General features: G+C 47.5%; 1 protein-coding gene across 3 annotated transcripts in view; it reads right to left on the bottom strand.

Annotated features, from left to right (window-relative positions):
- The window catches only part of CPN1 (carboxypeptidase N subunit 1), a 126,364-nt gene that overhangs the window by 63,308 nt on the left and 41,579 nt on the right, over positions 1–21,477 (bottom strand). For all 3 annotated transcript variants that reach the window (XM_063962249.1, XM_063962250.1, XM_063962251.1), the window contains one exon: positions 14,489–14,674. In XM_063962249.1, coding sequence (XP_063818319.1) covers positions 14,489–14,674 — 186 coding nt within the window. The remainder of the gene's footprint in view (positions 1–14,488; positions 14,675–21,477) is intronic.

Below are 21,477 nucleotides of genomic sequence, written 5' to 3'. Positions count from 1 at the left end.
ACACTATGCTGAAACCATTTCACCACAGACTGTAGAATCTACACAGAATGATGTTGTTAAACTTGCTCCAGTGAGGGTAATAGCAGTTCCAAATGGGAAAACGGACACTACAGGAGTCACTCCTATCAGGAACATTGCCATGTACAGCCCGTTTTCCCGAATGGAACTAAGAACCATAGTGTCTGAATTCCCTGATCCTAGAAAAGACTTAGTTGCTAGCCAGAAATACATCAGAGACCTAGGGAACACTTTAGAGCCCAATAACAAAGACTGGCAGATATTGCTGAGGGCATGTTTACCCTCCAATGTCGACGCAGCTCAATTCTTAGCTGACTGTGGACTGGATCAGGATGTACCTCTTACAGATGTGTACAACAAAGATAATGTAAAAAGGATAAATTTACAGTTAAAGGAGTATTTCCCAGCTGTAGCCAAATGGAATAGAATTTTTTCCATTAAACAAAAAGAGTCAGAAACAGCTGCTGATTATTTTCACCGGGCATTATTAGAAATGGCAAAATACACTGGCATAGAGGACATTAGGACCAATGCAAATCATCAAGAAGTAGCAGTATCTGTGCTAATGGATGGTTTAAAAGAAGCATTAAAGACAAGGGTACAGACCACGCAACCATGTTGGCGAGGTCTGTCAGTGGCTACTTTGAGAGAGGCTGCTATTGATCACGACCGGAATATCACCAGACACAGGGAGTCACAAGGTGATAAGTTAATGACCGTAAGTATACAGGCCCTGACCACAAAGCAGCCTTTGTATAGATCACCAAACCCTGTGGGTAAGTCAAATGTGGTAACATGTTATTTTTGTCATAAACAGGGACACATAGCACGAGACTGTAGAGCGAAAAATTCACAAAGATCATACCAACCCCCTAGACAACGACATGACACACGAAATTGGGATCAGGGTCCACAGAGACGGAGTTATGAGCCACATACAGGGGAAACAAAAAGATATCCCCCAAAAGGAGACTGGCAAACTCCTGGCAGTTCCCATTTAACCCCTTCACAAGTAGTTGCTGCCAGCGGGATTCAGGGAGGTCACCATACCCAATAGGGGTGTGGCCATACCTGGAATCTGCAGCCAGTAAAATTGATTGCAAATCTTGGAAGTGAACCCGAAATTGCAATCAATGTAGCTGGTAAATCATTAAACTTTCTTGTAGACACAGGGGCGGCCAAATCAGTGATAAATTCGACAGTGGGCATGAGAACCACTGGTAAGACAATTCCAGCCATAGGGGTAACGGGAGTAGTCCAGCACTACCCTGTTAGCAAACCAGCCGAGATTACAGTAGGGCCTTTACATACCAAGCATTCCTTTTTGCTGGCTGCATCGGCACCGACTAATCTCCTGGGAAGAGACTTATTGTGTAAAATGGGGTGCATCATTTATTGTACTCCTGAAGGTGTATTCTTGGACATACCTGAGAATCACGCTCAGGAAGTGCGAGACATGTTAGACTCCCCATCAAAATTAATGTCACATACCATTATGACAAATAGGACTCCATCCCAAGTAGAAGAAATGACATCCCAGATACCAGAGTCACTTTGGACTAAAGATGGACAGGACACTGGATTAATGGCAAACGTAGCTCCGGTAGTTGTACAAGTAAAAGATGGTAGGATAGCTCCAAAAATCCCACAGTACCCTCTGAAGCCAGAGGTGGAGTTAGGAGTTTATCCCGTAATAGAGCGCTTGCTACAACAGGGCATTCTGGTAAGAACGTCCAGCACTGCCAATAGTCCCATCTTCCCTGTGAAAAAGAGTGGGGGGAGGGGTTACCGGCTAGTGCAGGATCTAAGGGGGATTAACAAAATAGTTGAGAGTCAGTTCCCCGTAGTGCCAAATCCAGCTGTCATCCTTATGCAAATCCCTCCCACTGCGAAATTTTTCACTGTTATTGACCTCTGCTCCGCTTTCTTTTCGGTACCTTTGCACCCTGACAGCCAATATTTGTTTGCATTCACATACAGAGGAGTCCAATACACATGGACTCGATTACCACAAGGTTTCATAGACAGTCCAAGTATATTTTCCCAGGCTTTGCATGATTGTTTACAGTCTTTCCAACCAGAGAGTGGATCAGTATTAATACAGTACGTGGATGATTTACTACTGTGTTCTGATTCATTGGAAGCATCCCTGAAGGATACGAAACAGCTCCTGTTTCATCTTTCAGACACAGGACACAAGGTTTCCAAAGACAAGTTGCAATTATGCCAAACTAAGGTAAAATATTTGGGACACTGTCTAACACAAGGACTGAGACACCTGACCGCTGATAGAATTCAAGCAATTAGAGACATGACTCTGCCACAAACCCAGCAACAGATCAGAACATTTTTAGGAATGTGTGGGTATTGCCGTAACTGGATCCCAGGGTTTTCCATTCTAGCGTTACCTTTGCAGGAGATGGTCTCCTCAAACAAACCTGATCGGATTTCGCATACAGACGAGTCCGAGATGGCATTTGAGAGACTTAAACAGTGCCTAACGCAGGCACCAGCATTAGGTATGCCAGACTATGGGAAACCCTTTGAGCTGTATGGAACAGAAAGTGCTGGTTGCGCGGCAGGCGTCTTAACCCAAAAGCACGGTGATGCCAGCAGGCCAGTAGCATACTACAGTGCTCAGCTAGATACGGTAGCGCGATCCCTCCCCACATGCTTGCGAAGCGTTGCTGCGATAGCATTGCTAGTAACGAAAAGCGAAGATGTAGTGCTAGGTCACAACCTCACAATTCATACACCACATGCAGTGTCAGCCTTGCTAAATTCTGCCCAAACCAGGCACGTCTCATCAGCGCGGTTTACAAGATGGGAATTGGCACTAATGGCCCCCGTAAACATCACCATAAGGAGATGCAGTGCATTAAATCCTGCAACATATCTCCCAGGTGTGCCTGGACAGGCACAAAGGGTGGAGGATGAGAGTGGTGGGGAAGGAGAATTTAACACAAAGGAGGACACACATGATTGTATGGAATATTTGACCCAAAATTTTACCGCAAGGCCTGACATCAGTGACAACCCACTGGAAGATGTAGATCTAACTTTCTACACGGACGGTAGTTGTCACAGACAGTCAGACTCGGGAGACTTGTGTACTGGATACGCAGTCGTAGATGACCAAGGCACCATAGAAGCAGAACCGCTAGGCCCACCTCACTCAGCCCAGGTTGCTGAACTGGTCGCCCTAACCAGAGCATGTGAATTGGCTAAGGGCAAATCAGCCAATATCTACACCGACTCTAGATACGCATTCGGGGTAGTCCAGGATTTCGGAGCCCTATGGCGCCTCTGAAATTTCATGACGGCAGCTGGTACACCGGTAGCGCATGCAGCTCACATCAAAAGGCTTCTAACAGCGATACAGGAACCCGACAGAGTGGCTGTTATCAAGTGTAAAGCACACACATATAGCCAAGACCCAGTATCACTTGGTAACAGCCGAGCAGACGAAGCTGCTAAGTTAGCAGCTGGTACCCCCAGACAGACAGATACCACACAACTGATGGTATTTAATACCATCAACACACAGAAGTTGTGTGAGATGCAAAATTTGTGTTCCACACAGGAAAAGGCAGCTTGGAAGGCAAAGGGATATGGCCAGGAGTCCTCAGGACTCTGGACGGATGGACAAGGTAAACCAGTGGCCCCCAGAGCATATCTCCCATGTTTAGCCGAGGCAGCTCACGGGCTGACTCATCTGGGCAAGGAAGGAATGTGCAAGTTGGTAAGAGCATATTGGTGCGCCCCAGGATTTTCATCTCATGCAAGTAAGAGAGCAATGTCATGCCTTACATGCTTGAGAAAGAATATCGGAAAGGCAATACCAACAGAACCATCTCATATCCCACCTGCAGGCGGTCCTTTTCAGGTAATACAGATTGACTTTATTCAATTACCCCCTTGTCGAAATTTGAAATATGTACTTGTTTGTATAGATGTGTTCTCAAATTGGGTCGAAGCATTTCCTGCGGCCACAAATACCGCTATGTTTACTGCTAAGAAAATTGTGCAGGAATTTGTATGTAGATATGGTATCCCTAGAATAATTGAAAGCGATAGGGGTACCCATTTTACAGGTGATGTCTTTCAAGGAATGTGTAAGTTGATGGGAATTGATAGCAAGCTGCACACTCCATACCGTCCACAGGCGAGTGCGAAGGTGGAAAGAGTGAACAGAACTATTAAAAATAAACTGAGCAAAGTTATGGCAGAGACAGGATTGACATGGCCAGAAGCTTTACCCATTGTACTGTACAGCATCAGAACCACTCCCAGGTCCCCTCTTAATCTGTCTCCTTTTGAAATCTTGTTTGGTCGACAACCGCATGTTATGATTAACCCTCAGGATGATTTGAAGTGTAACAATGAAGTGACTGTAAAGTACTTGGTTAATATGAGTAAACAGCTAAGGAATCAAAATGATAATTTGAAGTTGGTGATTCCTGATTTACCAGATAGTAATTGTCATGACATTGAACCTGGGGATTATGTAATGATACAGATTTTTCTACGCTCAGGTTGCCTTATTGACAGATGGGAAGGACCATACCAAGTCTTATTGACTAGCACTACAGCATTGAAAGTTGCCGAGAGAGAGACTTGGGTTCATTCATCCCATTGTAAGAAGGTTGCTGATCCAGAGAGGTCCCGTGACAAGGAACAGACGGTAGAGGAAGTTGTATCACTGGAGTGTCTGTTCCAGGAGGACTGAGGCGGCACCTGAGCATCGAGAATCACAAGATCAAAAGCAGTTGTCGATCCCCTGTTCCCTTTTATTGTTTTTCTCCACTTCCCATCCCCTCCCCCTCAAATTATTTTTTCCCCCTTCTCATTCTTCTTCGTTTCCTCCTAAGATGGACTTGCCTCAAGAGACTGTGATCCGGATCTTCCTGTTGACCATGATGTTGACCAGAGCAGTCTGTTCCGGCGAGAGTACCATGGAGGTTGAGAGAGGTTCTGGAATGGGTTCTGATGACAGAGATGGAGGCGTAGTTTTCCGAGAACAACATAATCAACAAGCAAAGGCGAGTATCAGAAAACGGTCCGATAACATAGACCATAGAAGGAATTGTGAAGGATTGTTAGCTGAAGAAAACTGTATCTGTAGGCTCTGTGACAATGTGGTTGAGGATGGGTGCATCAAGAAATGCCAATCCAGTTTTAATATCCACATGGACCGGCACCCCTTGAGTGACTATCACTCCTTAGTGGGTAGTGTGTTAAATCAAACAGATTGTTGGGTATGCTCTCAAGTACCTCAAGGTCATAGCAAATCAGGACTAGTACCATTTCCTTTAACGATAGGGGAGGTACTTGAGCTAAGTGGTGGGAGGCCGGTGGACAGGAGGTTTAATATCTCCAGTCCTCCTAGCTTGAAGCTCCACCAATATCATGTGGACAGATCCCTCATATGTTTTAACATTTCCAATCCCTGAAAGCCGGGAAATTGGGAAGTGTCATGGAGTAACCAAACCATGACCTTTTCATATAGAGCAGATAGAATGCCGACAGATACAGAACTTATACGCCACATAGCCAGTAGAGGAAAATCTTTCCGATATAGGTACACCCTAGGAAGTAGGATTACGAGAGTTGGAGAGGTATCACCAGGATACTGTGCACATATCGTACAAGCTGATACGTGTACTAGACAGATGGGAGAATTAGGGTTAGGAGATTTCACATGGAAGATGTGTAATATGGTTATGTCCTACTCCGTCCCATATGTTCTCCCCGATGATGCATATTTCATATGCGGGAGGAAGGCGTATAAGTGGCTTGCCCCAAACTCTGAAGGATTGTGTTATATTGGAAAAGTACTGCCTGAAGTAATGACTGTATCACATGCCAAAATGAAAGATATACACCGTGTTGCCCAAGCTCCTTATACTCATACCCATTACGAGCACGTAGTTAAACGGCACCTGATAGAAAGAACAGAGCATCCGGCCTCTGACATGATCCATGAATCCACCGGGATTCAGTTTCTAATCGCGTTAGACATCACTCGCACCGCCAGAGGAGTGTTGAATTATAAATACATATCTGCGCTCGCAAATTTGTTAGACAATATCACAGAAATGTATGATGACACGTTTAGGTATACTGGAAGAGAACTTCAAGCTTATAAAACAGAACTAGTTCAGCATAGAATGATTCTCAATTATCTCACGGCAGTAACAGGTGGATATTGTGTCACACTGGCAACGCAGTACGGCGTGAAATGTTGCACATATATTACAAATAGTACCGAGGACCCGGTCGAGGTCATAGACCAAAAGATGGACGATATTCTCCAATTGAAGTGGGAATTTCGCAGGAGACACAATCTCACCCTTGCTGCTGTGAGTAATGAGCTGACTAGTTGGGTGTCATGGTTGAACCCGCGAAATTGGTTCTCCGGTTTAGGAGAATGGGCTCAAGGAGTCATAATGGATGTTGGGAAGTTTCTTCTATGTATCTTAGGTGTTATCATAACGATTGGCTTGATATTTAGATGCGGTCAGGCTTTAATGAAGTGCAAACGTAGTACCAGGATAATGAGTTTAAGGAGTGAGGAAATTGTAATTCCAATGGATTTGATTTATGACCCAAATGTAGAAACAATGATGTGATGAAAATGCGATTTCTACGGTCCGTTTCTTTCACCCGTTTTTCCGTTTTCTCCAAGGTAAAAAGACCCACTTGGACGAGGAATTTGATGATCCTGTATACAGACAACTGATGGATTAAAGAAGAAGTTTTGACAACCTTATACACAGATATTTGATGAAATTTGCCATAGACCCCCAGTTTCCCTAGAAATTTTAAAATTACGCTAGCCCAACACTTTTGTAAGTCTATGGACATTGACAAAGCTTTTTGCCCACACGCCTTTTGGCAAAAGCACAAAGAAGACTGCAATCAACAGACACCGAACAAGACTTCAACCGACAAATGTTCATTTACCTGACATAGAATACCACTGCATTTACCGTAATTATGTCTTTTCTTCATCTTTACAACCTTCAGGTAATTACACACATAGTCGATAGGGAATACAGGCACAGATATCAGCAATCACATATTCCCCCATTCATGTATCATCAACTAAAATGTGCTCCCCATTTTGTTACAACCACAGCCGAAAAGAGCTCGGTAAAGTTTGACAGCCCATCCACAGACCCGTACCACGGGATAAGAAGGAATTCAAATGTATACTTCGCAATACCTCGAAGCTTGATTTAAAACACGTACGGCACGATGATACATGACCCCCAAACACGGATTCATACACACATGCTTCTGCTATCTCACTAGGTCATACCCTTTTCCTACCTTCTCCTCTCCTCCCCTACCCAACCATGTAAATGTATTAACCCCTGACATATATTTTTCTCGTTTTGAAATGTTTTAGGAAGTGGCAGTTATTGTTGACTGCCAAAGGGTGGACTGTCAAAGTCAGAAAAATATCACGATGCACACTGCCATATTTGCACCTCATACAGGTCCGCGCTGCGCATGCGTGCGCTCTCCCGTGAGTGCGCATACTCGCTGTTGCGGGCACCCGCGGGCGCGCGGTATGTGCATTTACGGTAGAGTTCATGTGTTCGTAGCGTGCGACTCAATCGTTACATATTTTCACTATATAATGTATTTTGTAGATCATGGTCCCTTTGATAGAATCTGAAAGTTTAGTTAATGTAGCATGTTCGTGGACAGAGAAATCCCCCTTTGTTTGATACGAAGGGTCAGACAGGAGTAATACAGTGGTGTTTAGTATCCATCGGAAGAGTATTTAATTAGCAATATTCCGGTGTTGGTTTGAAGCGAATTAATCGCTCGTGCGAATAGTTATGGACATAAGAAGTTTATGTCCATTTACTATTATTTGCACTTACTTATCCATGCGGCGGGAAACCTAGTTTCCCACCCACCTGAGCAGTTGGAAATCGTCACAGCCCACCTGTATGAATCAACCTATGACCTTTTGTTATAATGCGAGGAGGAATTCCTGTGTCCAATGAACAATGAGATTGTAGGGACCATTGAATTGTATTGTGTGTGGGGCATAAATAGACAAGCCGATCACATCCAGCTCACTCTTCAACGGTTCTCATTGCTGAAAATCGGGAGCTGGATGTCCAGAGGCGCATGCGATCGTTCCCCTTGTGCGTAAGTTTTCTCCGCAATCATATTGTCTTTCTTGTTATTATGGGCCATATCTCTCTCTCTCTCTCTCTTCTCCTCTTTCTCTCGTATTCTCTTAAACGTAATAGTATTGTATTGTATTTACTGTGTAGTTACCTGGTTAGTTAGTCTATGTTATATTGTAGTGTGTGACTTGTACTGTATTAATTCTTTTTGTAAGTATAACATTCATATAAGGCGTTAGACCCTAAGCCCGGTAGTTGTGTATTTATTATAGTGTTAAGTATTCACAGAGCGTCGGTGACGCTCAAACAGCTTTTAAGTTAATAAGGTTACACTGTGTTGCATCTACACCCTATCTCTACACTAAGGTTTTACTGCATATTACATTTTTTATGGTTTAGATTTAAAGGTTTAACATTGTGAGCGTCTGCGCCGCTGGTGATCTCCTCGTGGTCCCGAGCGTCCGCTACGCTATAGCGAACCATTATGTTAGTCGGCAGCCAATAGCGTGCCTGCCTGTGATCTCTTGGCCGTGAGCGAACGTGACGCTTGAGCGTCTCGACCTCGGCTAAGCGATCGCTATGCAACGTGCGTACCCTTACGGTACTCCATACGTAAATAGCGTACAGTGTTCTTAGGCCTCTTAAAGGGTTTTAAATAAGATAAATATTTAGCTTTATCAGTATCAAATTTGTAGAATCTCACAAAAGTGTTCTTCCCCGACCAGGTAGCTGCTCAGCATAGTTGCAAGCCCGAGACTCCACGGGCAGCCGCCCAGGAAGAGCCCACTGACCTTGTAGAGTGGGCCTTCAGAGACTGAGGAACAGGTAAGGCTGCCAACACATAGGCCTGTTGGATAGTAAACCTAATCCAACGAACAATGGTCTGCTTTGAAGCAGGACAACCCTTTTTCTGCGCATCATAAAGCACGAATAAAGAATCCTTCTTCCTAACCCGAGCTGTGCACCTGACAAAGATCTTCAAGGCACGCACAACATACAAAAGACTCCGGCGGAGCCGAAGCGTCAGAACAGGACGAAACCAAAATAGGTTTATTCAGGTGGAATGCGGAGACAACCTTTGGCAGGAACTGCTGTCTAGTCCGGAGCTCCGCTCTGTCCTCGTAAAAGACCAAGCATGGACTTTTGCATGATAAGGCCCCCAATTCTGAGACATGTCTAGCAGAAGCCAGGTCCAATAACATCACTGTCTTCCATGTGAGGTACTTGTCTTCTACCATCATCAGAAGCTCAAACCAGGAGGACTGTAGAAATTTCAACACTTCAACCAAAGCCCAGGGCGCAGTAGGCAACACAAAGGGAGGTTGTATGTGGAGTACCCTTTGTAAGAAGGTCTGAACTTCTGGCAACACAGCCAATTTCTTCTGAAAGAAAATTGAGAGAGCTGAAATCTGGACCTTAATGGAACACAGACAACAGCCTTCATCCACACCAGCCTTCAGGAAATGTAGGAAACGTCCCAAGTGATACGTGCGTTCCTCGCACCAAGAGACATATCTCCTCCAGATATGATGATAATGTTTTGACGTCACAGTTTTTCTGGCTTGCACCATAGTGGCAATGACCTTTTTGGAAAGCCCTTTGTGAGCTAGGATATTCTACTCAACTTCCATGCCGTCAGTCCGGGTAGACGGTCCTTGCTGGAGAAGATCCTTTCTTAGCGGCAGAGGTCAAGGATCTTCTATGGACATGTCCAGAAGAGTTGCGTACCACGCCCTTCGGGGCCAATCCGGCGCAATCAGGATTGCTTGGACTCTGTGATGTCTGATCCGTTGGAGCACCCTTGGGATCAACGGAATTGGAGAAAATAGGTAGACCAGCCGGTAAGACCAAGGTGACATCAATGCATCCACTGCACTCGCCTGAGGGTCCCTGGTTCGCGAGCAGTAGCAGTGAAGCTTCTTGTTGAGGCGAGACGCTATCATGTCGATCTGCGGGTATCCCTATCTGTCGACAATCTGTTGAAACACCCGAGGATGTAATCCCCACTCCCCCGAGCGGAGGTTGTGGCGACTCAGGAAGTCCACTTCCCAGTTGTCCACTCCTGGAATGAAAATTGCGTACAGCGCTCTTGCATTTCTTTCCGCCCAGAGAAGTATTTTTGACACTTCTCGCATGCAGGCCCTGCTTTTTGTCCCTCCTTGTCGATTGATGTATGCCACTTCTGTCGCGTTGTCCGACTGAACCTGGATTGCTTGATCCCTGAGTAGAGGGGAGGCCTGAATTAGAGCAGAGCATTGTAGATAGCCCGAAGTTCCAGAATGTTGATCAGAAGTAGGGCCTCTTGGGCAGACCACCTGCCCTGGAACTGCATTTTCCCCCCTGGGTGACAGCTCCCCATTCTCTCAGGCTCGCATCCGTCGTGAGGAGGATCCAATCCTGAATCCCGAAACGTCGACCTTCCAGCAGGTTGGAAGGCTATAACCACCACAGGAGTGAAATCCTGGCCTGGGGTGACAGCTGAATCTTTCGGTGCATCTGAAGATGTGAACCAGACCACTTGTTCAGGACGTCCGAACTGTATTGCCTCGTACGAGGCCACCATTTTCCAGCTTGTAACCCTGAGAGATAAGGTCCTTTACCCAGGCATCTTGGCAGGAACCGTCCCAGATGTGGCTATAGTGACATAACCGAGCTCCCACCATGAGATCCTCTCAGGGTGGGTGGGCACCGTCATGCCGAAGACTTTGTGGAAGCTGAACTGGTGCTCTGTTCCTGAGAGCCGGCAACGTTAGGCTTACCTCTGGAGCCTCTAGCTGCATTGGAGGCACCCCGGGCCCTAGATCGAAATCTGGAGGACCGAAAGGACTGACTAGATGGTCCCGGGTAGGTACGCCTAGCAGGTGGAGTCTTTGAAGAGAGAAACGTGGATTTCCCAGCAGTAGCTTTGGAGATCCATGCGTCCAATTCACCTCCGAAGAGCCATTCACCTGGGAAGGGAAGAGATTCCACATTACGTTTGGAATCAGCGTCTGCAATCCATTGACGCAACCATATGGCTCTGCGTGCAGACACAGCCATAGCAGTGGTTCTAGCATTTATATTGCCAATCTCTTTAAGGGAGTCCCAGAGGACGCTTGCCGTGTCCTGAATGTGTTTCTGGAAAGTTACAGTAGTAACCAAGGTCATATTACCCGAAAGACCCTCCTGAATCTGAGTAGCCCCTGTATGAATGGCATGTGTCATCCAGCAACCAGCAATGACTGTCCTTTGAGCTACACCTGCAGCAGTGTAGATAGATTTTAGCATGGTCTCTATTTTCCTATACCCCGGGTTCTTTACTATAAAAGAGCCCGGAGCAGGGAGCACCACCTTTTTAGAAGGACGAGAGACAGAGACGTCTTACTGCTGAGATTCTTTCCAGAATTTCCTGCCTTCAGGGGCAAATGGGAAGGTATTTAAAAACCTTTTGGACACCCGATATTTTTTATCTGGATTTTTCCAGGCTAATTTAAATAAATCATCCAATTCCTTGGAATCAGTCTGTCTTGTGGGAGGAGAAATGACTGTTGATTAGTAGCGTCCTCCAGGGGGGGCTTTAACACATCCCGTACAGCCAATATGAGGGGTTCTATACCCTGTATAGGGGTGGAATTCCCACTAATGGTGTCCCCACTAATGGGGCACCCTGTACATCATCAGAATATTATAGGATTGCAGGTAAAGCACATTTTTGTGCACCTGTAGACAGCGGGGGATGGGAAGCATCAGCCTTAGCAGTTAGGTTAGCCACTGCTTGTTGCAGTTCTTGTGTTTTATTGGCATTGGCAGTGAGCTGAGATGACATATCCGACATCATAGTTTTTATAGCCCCCTGCCAGGAAGGCTCTGGACTCTCCCCCATGTTGTTATCAGCATTTTGTGATAACTGACTACACTGCTCACATGATATGGAGCCAGATGAAATAGGGGAGAATCTGGCATTACATACATCATAACTTCTGTTTCACCATAATGAAATACAGACAATATACTGTACACCTCCAACACAGACTGAATACAATACAAGCCTGCCCTATTGCATGTGAGAGGAGACACAGGAGAGAGGACCCCAGCACACCCAACGCTGCACAGCCCCAGTGAGACTGTCAGCATTTTATGTAGTACAATAATACATTGATACTGCTGTACAGATAATTTGTAAACTGTGCACTAATAGCGGCTTTCCCCCTCTACATCTGGTATCAGCGTTCCTGTGACCGTTTGAGGAGCTGTATGAGGCTGCTGCTGCTCGCTTATGCAGAGGAAGGCGCCAAAATGCCGCTGAGCCCACTCTGATGTAGCTCCGCACCCACCCTGCTATGGCACTGGAGCTACTATAAGATTTTTATACTGGCAATGTCTCCACAGGCAGTGTAGCCTCACATAAATGCTTGGTACAACATACCTCCCGCCAGTCTCACGCAGGGGCACCCGCAGGTCCCCCCCAGGAGGGACCCTTATGCCTCACCCGCACAATGAACCGGGGGTGTCCCCTAGCGGAGCCCCCGGTTTGTTCTTACCACGACGATCACCTTCAGGCTCTGTTAGGGGTGTGCGGCAAGCTGCGGCTGCGACAGCTAAGGCGCAGAACCCCGCTGAACAAACAGCCCCTCAGGACGGTGGTCCTGCAGTGGAGAAGCGGCTCTGTACCTCATGAGGCTAGTGAAGTTTTAAATGAAATTGAAGAAAAAAACTCTGGAGCTGTAGAGTGTGCATCCTCTCCTGAGGGCACTTTTTTCTAAACTGCTTGTAGGAGGAGGCATAGAGGGGAGGAGCCAGCACACCCAATTGCAGAAATTGAAAGTGCACTGGCTCCTTTGGACCCGTCTATACCCCATCGTACTAATTCTGTCCCCAGTATCCCTTATGGATGCTAGAGAAAATCTTAGTGGTACTGTGTGCGCACGCCGCAGCAAAAAACAGGTGTGGCCACATGCCACACGGGGCATGGCCAGTGAAAAAGGGGGCATGATACACATATGGGGGGCCAGATACACATATGACCCCAATAGTGCCAGATACACATATACCCCCAGAGTGCCAGATATGCTCCCACAGTGCCAGATATGCCCCCACAGTGCCAGATATGCCCCCACAGTGCCAGATATGCCCCCACAGTGCCAGACACACATATGCCCCCACAGTGCCAGACACACTTATGCCCCACAGTGCCAGACACACTTATGCCCCACAGTTCTAGATACACATATGCCCCTCAATGCTCAGTGAAGTCCGGTCTCCGGTGGCGTATATCTCAAATGAGGCGCCGGTTCATTAGCCAATCAGGAACCGTGGCTGCTGGTCCGCAAGCTCTGATTGGCTAACGAACCGGCACCTCATTTGAGAGTCACGCCGATGCCGGAGACCGGAGTTCACAGAGCATTGAGTGGCAGGAGAGGCGTGCTGCAAGCATGGTTGTCAGGCCTGCGGTATACCGGCTGGCAATTTCTTAGCGGAACGCAGTACTGGCCCGTACCGACATACTTGCAGCACTACTGCTGCTTTGCATAGCAGAGCAGTGTGTGAATGCAATGGACACTACATCTATTCACACTGAAGAGAGAGGCTGGGGTCTGCCCGGCATCCTGGAGAGTATTGAACACCTCCCACATTCATGGAAAATGGTTTGCTTTGAGGCCCTGCCCCTTCAATGTGAGGCTCCACCCATCCACAGTGAGGCCCTGCCCCCTTTTTTGCTCTGCGTGACTTTGGCGCACGAGGGTTCCCGCTTTCACGCATAACAATGTTGGGAGGTATGTGAATTAAAGTACAACACCCACAGTTTTTAACAAAAAACGTTAATAACCCACTAAACAAAACTAAGATAATTCTCAATTGTTTTTGTGACTGATAAATAGATCATTGTTTTTAAGGGGGAGATGTATCAAATCTTCTAAAAAGAACAAGTGGAGTAGTTGCACATGACAACCAATCAGGTTCTAGCTATCATTTATCAAGTACATTCTATAAAATGATAGTCTTTAGTATATTGGACAACCGTCTGAGGGGTAAATGTACTAAGGTGGGAGTTTTTTTTAGAACTGGTGATGTTGCTCATAGCAACCAATCAGATTATACTTAACATTCACCTAGCTGCTTCTAGAAGATAATAGATAGAATCTAATTGGTTGCTATGGCCAACATCACCAGTTCTAAAAAAAAAACTCCCACCTTTACCCCTGTGTGTCTGCTCCAAATATACTGTAGTGTTTCTGGAACAGAATGAGATAGTCCAGCAAAAAGTAGAGGAACAATTGCTAATAATGATTTAATGCAACTGCTTTTTATATAGGGTAGTTTAGAAAGTTCTTAATTACCGCTTTAAACAGTTTGTCGTCAGCCGTGGCGGTGTAGCTAGCCGTGCCGCGGTAGCCTCTGCCCCGAAATTCTTTTGTTTTATCAAAGGGATAATTGGCTACAACAGCTCCACCGTGAAGATTGGCGGACAGGACAAAATTGTAATTCTGCATCCACGTGATTGTGGCGATTGTCTCTGGCTCCGCCTGTTCAAAGGTAAACAGAAACAAAGCTTAAAAAGCAGCAATGTGATTATTGAACATTATGTAGAAATCTGTATATTATATAGCTGAATAATGTATAGAAAAAAAAACTGCTATTAATACAAATCACTAAAACTGCTTAACAGAGCTTTCCAATCTACAGATGGGTCCATGTTTATCTTGACCTTTAATAGGATTAATTGAGACTGGGCAGTCGGAATTAATCCCCTGCTGTAATGACTTAATCCCCTGCTGTATTGTTCTCTGTATTCTATTGCTGCTGAGAACAATAGATGAAGGGTTTACAGTTGTGCTTACATACCCTAGCAGAATTTGTGATTTTCTGGATATTTGTCAGAGAATATGAATGATAATTCCCAAACTTTTCTTTCACTCATGGTTAGTGGTTGGGTGAAGCCATTTATTGTCAAACAACTGTGTTTACTCTTTTTAAATCATAATGACAACAGAAACTACCCAAATGACCCTGATCAAAAGTTTACATACCCTGGAGATTTTGGCCTGATAACATGCACACAAGTTGACACAAGCGGGTTTGAATGGCTACTAAAGGTAACCATCCTCACCTGTGATCTGTTTGCTTGTAATCAATGTGTGTGTATAAAAGGTCAGTGAATTTCTGGACTCCTGAAAGACCCTTGCATCTTTCATCCAGTGCTGCACTGACGTGTCTGGATTCTGAGTCATGGGGAAAGCAAAAGAATTGTCAAAGGATCTGTGGGAAAAGGTAATTGAACTGTATAAAACAGGAAAGGGATATAAAAAGATAGCCAAGCAATTGAGAATACCAATCAGCAGTGTTCAAACTCTAATTAAGAAGTGGAAAATGAGGGATTCTGTGGAAACCAAATCACGGTCAGGTAGACCATCAAAAATTTCAGCCACAACTGCCAGGAAAATAGTTCGGGATGCAAAGAAAAATCCACAAATAACTTCAGCTGAAATACAGGACTCTCTGAAAAAAAGTGGTGTGGTTGTTTCTAGATGCACAATAAGGAGGCATTTGAAGAAAAATGGACTGCATGGTCGAGTCGCCAGAAGAAAGCCATTACTACGCAAATGCCACAAAGCATCCCGCTTACAATACTCCAAACAGCACAGAGACAAGCCTCAAAACTTTTGGAACAAAGTCATTTGGAGTGAGGAGACCAAAATTGAACTTTTTGGCCACAACCATAAACGTTACATTTGGAGAGGAGTCAACAAGGCCTATAATGAAAGGTACACCATTCCTACTGTGAAACACGGAGGTGGATCGCTGATGTTTTGGGGATGTGTCAGCTACAAAGGCACTGGAAACTTGGTCAAAATTGATGGCAAGATGAATGCAGCATGTTATCAGAAAATACTAGAGGAGGCCGGCATCAGGGAAAGCTGGGAGTACGTGGAGCTCCAGCTTGGCCATCCCTATTAAAGTGCCTGGGCCCACGATATTTAGTGCCAACCGACTGCACTGGGCCTACCTGAGCCTGCCAATCGACCTGGTGCTGGGAGGTGAGAGCTGCGGAGTCGGGGGGGCCCTGTGTTGCCCCCTGCGGATTGCGGCCTACCTCCAGTGCTGAGGCCGGGACCTCGATTTGGAGTGCGAGCCGCCGGAGGGAACACCTTGCTGGATCCGGAACGCTCAGCCCGCTCGGCGGATTTGATCCCCCGCTCTGGGAGCACGCCCCACCGCTGGACGCTCTGCAGGAAGTACGGAGGCCCCAGCTGGAGACCACGGACTGCCGGGGACGCCCGGTGGCGGCGGCCATCTTGTGGTTGGCGCCGCTGACCACTCGGCCGTAGCGGCTGCTGCAGGGGACCTGCTGTGGGGCCAATAACCCAGGCTCCAACCCCCAATACCCCCACTGACCTGGCCCTTGCATTTGGGAGACAGAGGGAGAGACAGTGGGCTGCTGCAGCCTTGGGGACCAGCCGGCGGCCATCTTGGGACTGGCAGAACCACTGCAACTCATAAGCAGTGACATTATATAGTGCCTCACAGGCTCCTGTCACCCCTATTCTAGCCAGCTCACTGCTCCCACTCCACACGCATGCTCCCTGCCCCCTCGGGCCCCTGTGATGTGACACCTGAAATGTGGAGGGCATACTGGCAGTCATCCGTACCATTCCTGCACCCGGCCCCCCCTGTGTCACTCAGCTGCTACCGCTTTGCCGTAAAGGACCCGGAATATCTCTCGACCCATGGCCCTGCGGCCGGTCTGTTTCTTTTTTGCAAGTTTACTCCTATACTGATGGCCGGCTAGCCACCTAGACTCTGGGGTGGCGTGCCGGTGCTGACCCCGACGGGAGGATGCTCTAATCACACAACGTCACTTCTGATGTTCTACTGACGTACCCAAAGTGCCACATGGTGAGAGGAAAGAAAGGATCGCAAGGGAGAGGAAAGAGGCCACATACACTCACCCCGACGCGTGCAATGGATACCCCGACCTCGGTAGATATGCGGCAATTTTTTCTCCCCCAGGGCTCCGCCCCTACGGCGGCTGCCTCCCTACCCTCGACCCCACGTTTCTCGCCTGACTCGGACTCGGCTTCCCAGGTGGGATCACAGACGGCAGCCCCACACGCCACGACGGATCCGGGAAGTCTCGCCCAGATTCTGACCCTGCTGCAGGCCCTACCAACTAAACAGGACTTTGAGCACTTGGAAGGAAGAGTCCGGGAAACGGTACGCTCAGAGATCGCTGCGGTTCAGGTAGAAATAACACACATCGGCTCCCGCCTGTCTATGCTGGAAGGCTTCTCCTCAGACACAGCAGCTGCACATAACGCCCTCAGGGCCACCGTTATCAAACAGGCGTCCTGCCTTCAACAGCTCCAAGACCGTGTAGAAGATTTGGATAACCGCGGAAGGAGAAATAACCTGAGGGTCAGGGGAGTTTCGGAGGATATTGCCCCTGCCTGCCTCACTGACTTCCTCACGACGGTTTTCAATGAAATTTTGGGCCGTGATCCCGCTTCCATAATCGAATTCGACAGGGCCCACCGTGCTTTGAGACCCAGGGGCGCACCGTCTGATCGTCCTCGCGACATTATCTGTCGTCTTCATTACTACACGGAAAAAGAAGAGATCCTTCGCAAAACCCGCCGCATGGACGTGATAGAGATTGCCTCTCATAAACTCCAGATCTTCCAGGACCTATCGTGGACGACCCTTCAGAAGCGCAGAGCCTTACACCCGCTCACTGCAGAACTTCGGAAGCTGGGCATCAAATATCGATGGAGCTTCCCTTTTGGCCTACAGACCTCACACAATGGGACTCTATATACCTTTAAGGACCCCTCCGATTTGCCCCTTTTCTGCCAAGCGCTGGGAATACCACAGGTCTCTCTTCCAGAATGGCAGGAGCCTCTGACCGACGGCGCCCCACCTGAACTCACCCACCCTGACAACGACTGGCACCTGGTCCACCGTAACCCGAGACCCCCCAGGGAGCTGCGTTCCTCCACGCAATCGGCAAAGAGGTGAAAATCGCAGCCTGGTTCGGGACTTTCACTGGAGCAATTTCGGGTGATCCTTCCTTAGCTTAAAGGAATTATCGCTGACTCGGGGGATCTCCATGCCGTGCGGCACACTCTCCCAGTTGGAAGGTGGTCGGGGTACCGAGAACGTACTCGACTTAACGAATGTCCACCAGACCTGCACGGGTCGGAGTCACCTGTTCCTGGTTAAAATCCATTTATTTTCAGTAGTTGTTTCTTCTTAGTTGTGTGATCAAACTGTTCAGATGTATTATTGATTGTGATGTTATATTCCCTGTTGGGGCTGGGGCTGGCACTGACCCCCCCAGTTCGCCCCTACACCGCCCGAGTATTCTTGGTCTCCGACGCGAATAGCGCGTCCGAGCTCCCAGGAGGCGGTAGAGTTGCCATATAATCAGTTTATTTTTTCAGCTGATATCTGCATATGTTAGGTCTGTCGACCTACCTTCTCTATGTTCTCTTTGTTTCTGTTTCTTTTTCTACCTTTCCTCCCTTCCTCCCCCTACTATGTATCTCTCCACTGTGCGAGAAGTCGTGTCTTCTGGGTCGGACTAAGCATTCCATATATGTTCCCAGACGATGGCGGTAGATCCTAAACTGACACATATAAAATTGGTTTCTCTTAACGTGAAGGGCCTCAATGTCCCGGAGAAACGCTCGAGGCTGCTTAGGGACCTATTTGCATTCAGAGCTGATGTGGCATTTTTACAAGAAACCCACTTCAAAGTGGGAGTGGCCCCGGGTCTCAAAGACCGTAACTACCCACATTCTTTCTACAACAACAACAGCAAGAGCAAATCTCTAGGAGTAGCTATTTTGCTATCTAAACGTTTGCCTTTTCAAGATATAACGTCCGAATCCTTGGGGGAGGGCAGGATACTCCTAGTGAAATGTACACTGTTCGATCAGCCATATACATTCATCAACCTATACGCTCCCAACCAATCACAACCTAGATTCTTGGCGAAGGCTCTGAATCGTGTAGCCCCCTTAATAGCGGGTATTCCAGTTATTGGAGGCGATCTTAATTGGACCCTCCAACCAGAGGTGGACATCTCTGGGGCGCCGGCGAGGCCCTCCCTAGCATCGCACCGTGGGGTGCGGCGGTCTCTCCACGACCACCAGCTGATCGACACCTGGCGGCTCCAACACCCCGGGGACAGGGACTATACGTTCTACTCCAGACCCCACGACATTTACTCCAGACTAGACTATTTCCTCCTACCTCACAGATTCCTACATTTAGTTAGGGAAACAGCTATTGGACTAATCACTTGGTCAGACCACGCTCCTGTCTACCTGACCCTGGAGACATCCCATCCACACTCCAAGCAATGTACCTGGCGGTTGAATGAACAACTTCTGATGGATACGAGGTTCCAACCCCAGCTGCTTGAGACTTTGGAGAACTATTTCCTAGATAATGAGACGCCAGATGTCTCCCGGGTCACGGTGTGGGAAGCCCACAAGTGTGTTCTACGAGGAAAGCTCATACAGCTAGGCTCCATGCTGAAAAAAGAGAGACTCGGGGAAAAGACTACCTTACTCCAGCGACTTAAGGACTTAGAGACATCACACAAAACGAACCCCTCCCCATCGGTACTGACCGCCCTGACTGAGACAAGATCTGCTCTCAACAAACTGTTGTTCGCGGACATTAAGAGGGACTACAGGCTCTGTAGAAACCGCTTCTATCAATGGGGCAACAGACCGGGGAAGCTACTGGCTAGGGCGCTCCGCGCGCAGAGGGCCACGCTATTTATACAATCGGTACAGGATGCGGCGGGGACTCGCCGCACCCTTACAAAGGACATCGCCGAAACCTTCCACGCTTACTACTCCAAATTATATAATCTTCGGACGCTAGGAACCCCGACATCCCTGTCGACAACTCGAGACCTGGTGGAGGATTACCTTGGTGACGCAGGACTCCCTAAAATATCAGCGGATGAGAGTGCCTGGCTAGACTCCCCCTTTACCCTTCCGGAAATGGAACAAGCCCTTAAGGAAGCTCCTTCCGGAAAGAGCCCAGGCCCAGATGGCTATACAGTTTCTTATTACAAACTCTTTAAGAGCACTCTCCTGCCCAAAATGCTACTGGCATTCAATGAGATATCTGACGACCGAGGTTTCTCCCCTCAATCATTAGAGGCATTCATTACAGTTATACCAAAGGAAGGGAAAGACCCGGCACAATGTGCTAGTTACCGACCCATATCCCTCCTCAACACAGACGTCAAGCTGTTTGCTAAACTTATAGCAAACAGATTGAAGCTGCTACTCCCCAATATTGTGCATTCGGATCAGGTGGGTTTCATACCAGGAAGAGAGGCCCGCGATAACACCACCAAGATCATTGATTTGATACACTTGGCCTCGAGCAAAAGTGAACCGGTGGTGGTGCTTTCTACCGATGCCGAGAAGGCTTTTGACAGGGTAGATTGGACGTTCATGGAGGGGGTCCTGCGTCACCTGGGGTTGGGACCGATCAGTTTAGGGCGCATTTTAGCACTTTATAACTCTCCCTCTGCAAGGATTAAAATTAATGGAGACTTGTCCCGCCTGGTTCCGATAAGGAATGGCACTAGACAAGGATGCCCCCTCTCGCCACTAATTTTTGTCCTCTGTATGGAGGCCTTGGCGGGAGCCATTAGATTAAATCCAAACATCTCGGGACTCACGGCTGGGGGTAGAGAATTCAAACTCGCACTGTTCGCAGACGACCTGTTAGCTATCCTGTCAAACCCGGTGGTGTCCGTCCCCAACCTGATGACCGAGCTAGATAGGTACGGTTCTATGTCAAACTTCAAGATTAATCTCTCCAAGTCAGTGGCAGTGAATGTGTCACTGGCCTCCCAAGCTCTTGATAATCTTAAACAATCCTTCCCCTTCCACTGGCATCCCTCTAGCTTCAAATACTTGGGGATCACACTCCATAAAGACTTATCACGCCTTTTTGACGAAAATTTCAAAAAACTACTGACTTCACTCCGTTCTGAGTTCCGGGATTGGGGCAACAAAAGACTGTCCTGGTTGGGGAGGCTTAGTGTCATCAAAATGAATGTTCTGCCGAGGGTCCTTTATCTCCTCCAGGCGCTCCCGATATCCATTCCCAAAGCATTGTTCAGAGACTTACATAATTCGGTGAGGGACTTCGTCTGGGGAGATAAACGACCTCGTTTCCGGCACGACATCCTTTTTCGCCCTAAACACAAGGGGGGTCTTCAGTTGCCGCACTTTACTCTGTACTATGAGGACATTATTCTCCACCGAATCATGGAATGGTCGCGCCCATATGA

Source organism: Pseudophryne corroboree, chromosome 3 (genome assembly GCF_028390025.1).
Source record: "Pseudophryne corroboree isolate aPseCor3 chromosome 3, aPseCor3.hap2, whole genome shotgun sequence".
NCBI classification, from domain to species: domain Eukaryota; kingdom Metazoa; phylum Chordata; class Amphibia; order Anura; family Myobatrachidae; genus Pseudophryne; species Pseudophryne corroboree.
This window is presented reverse-complemented; position numbering and strand designations above follow the sequence as displayed.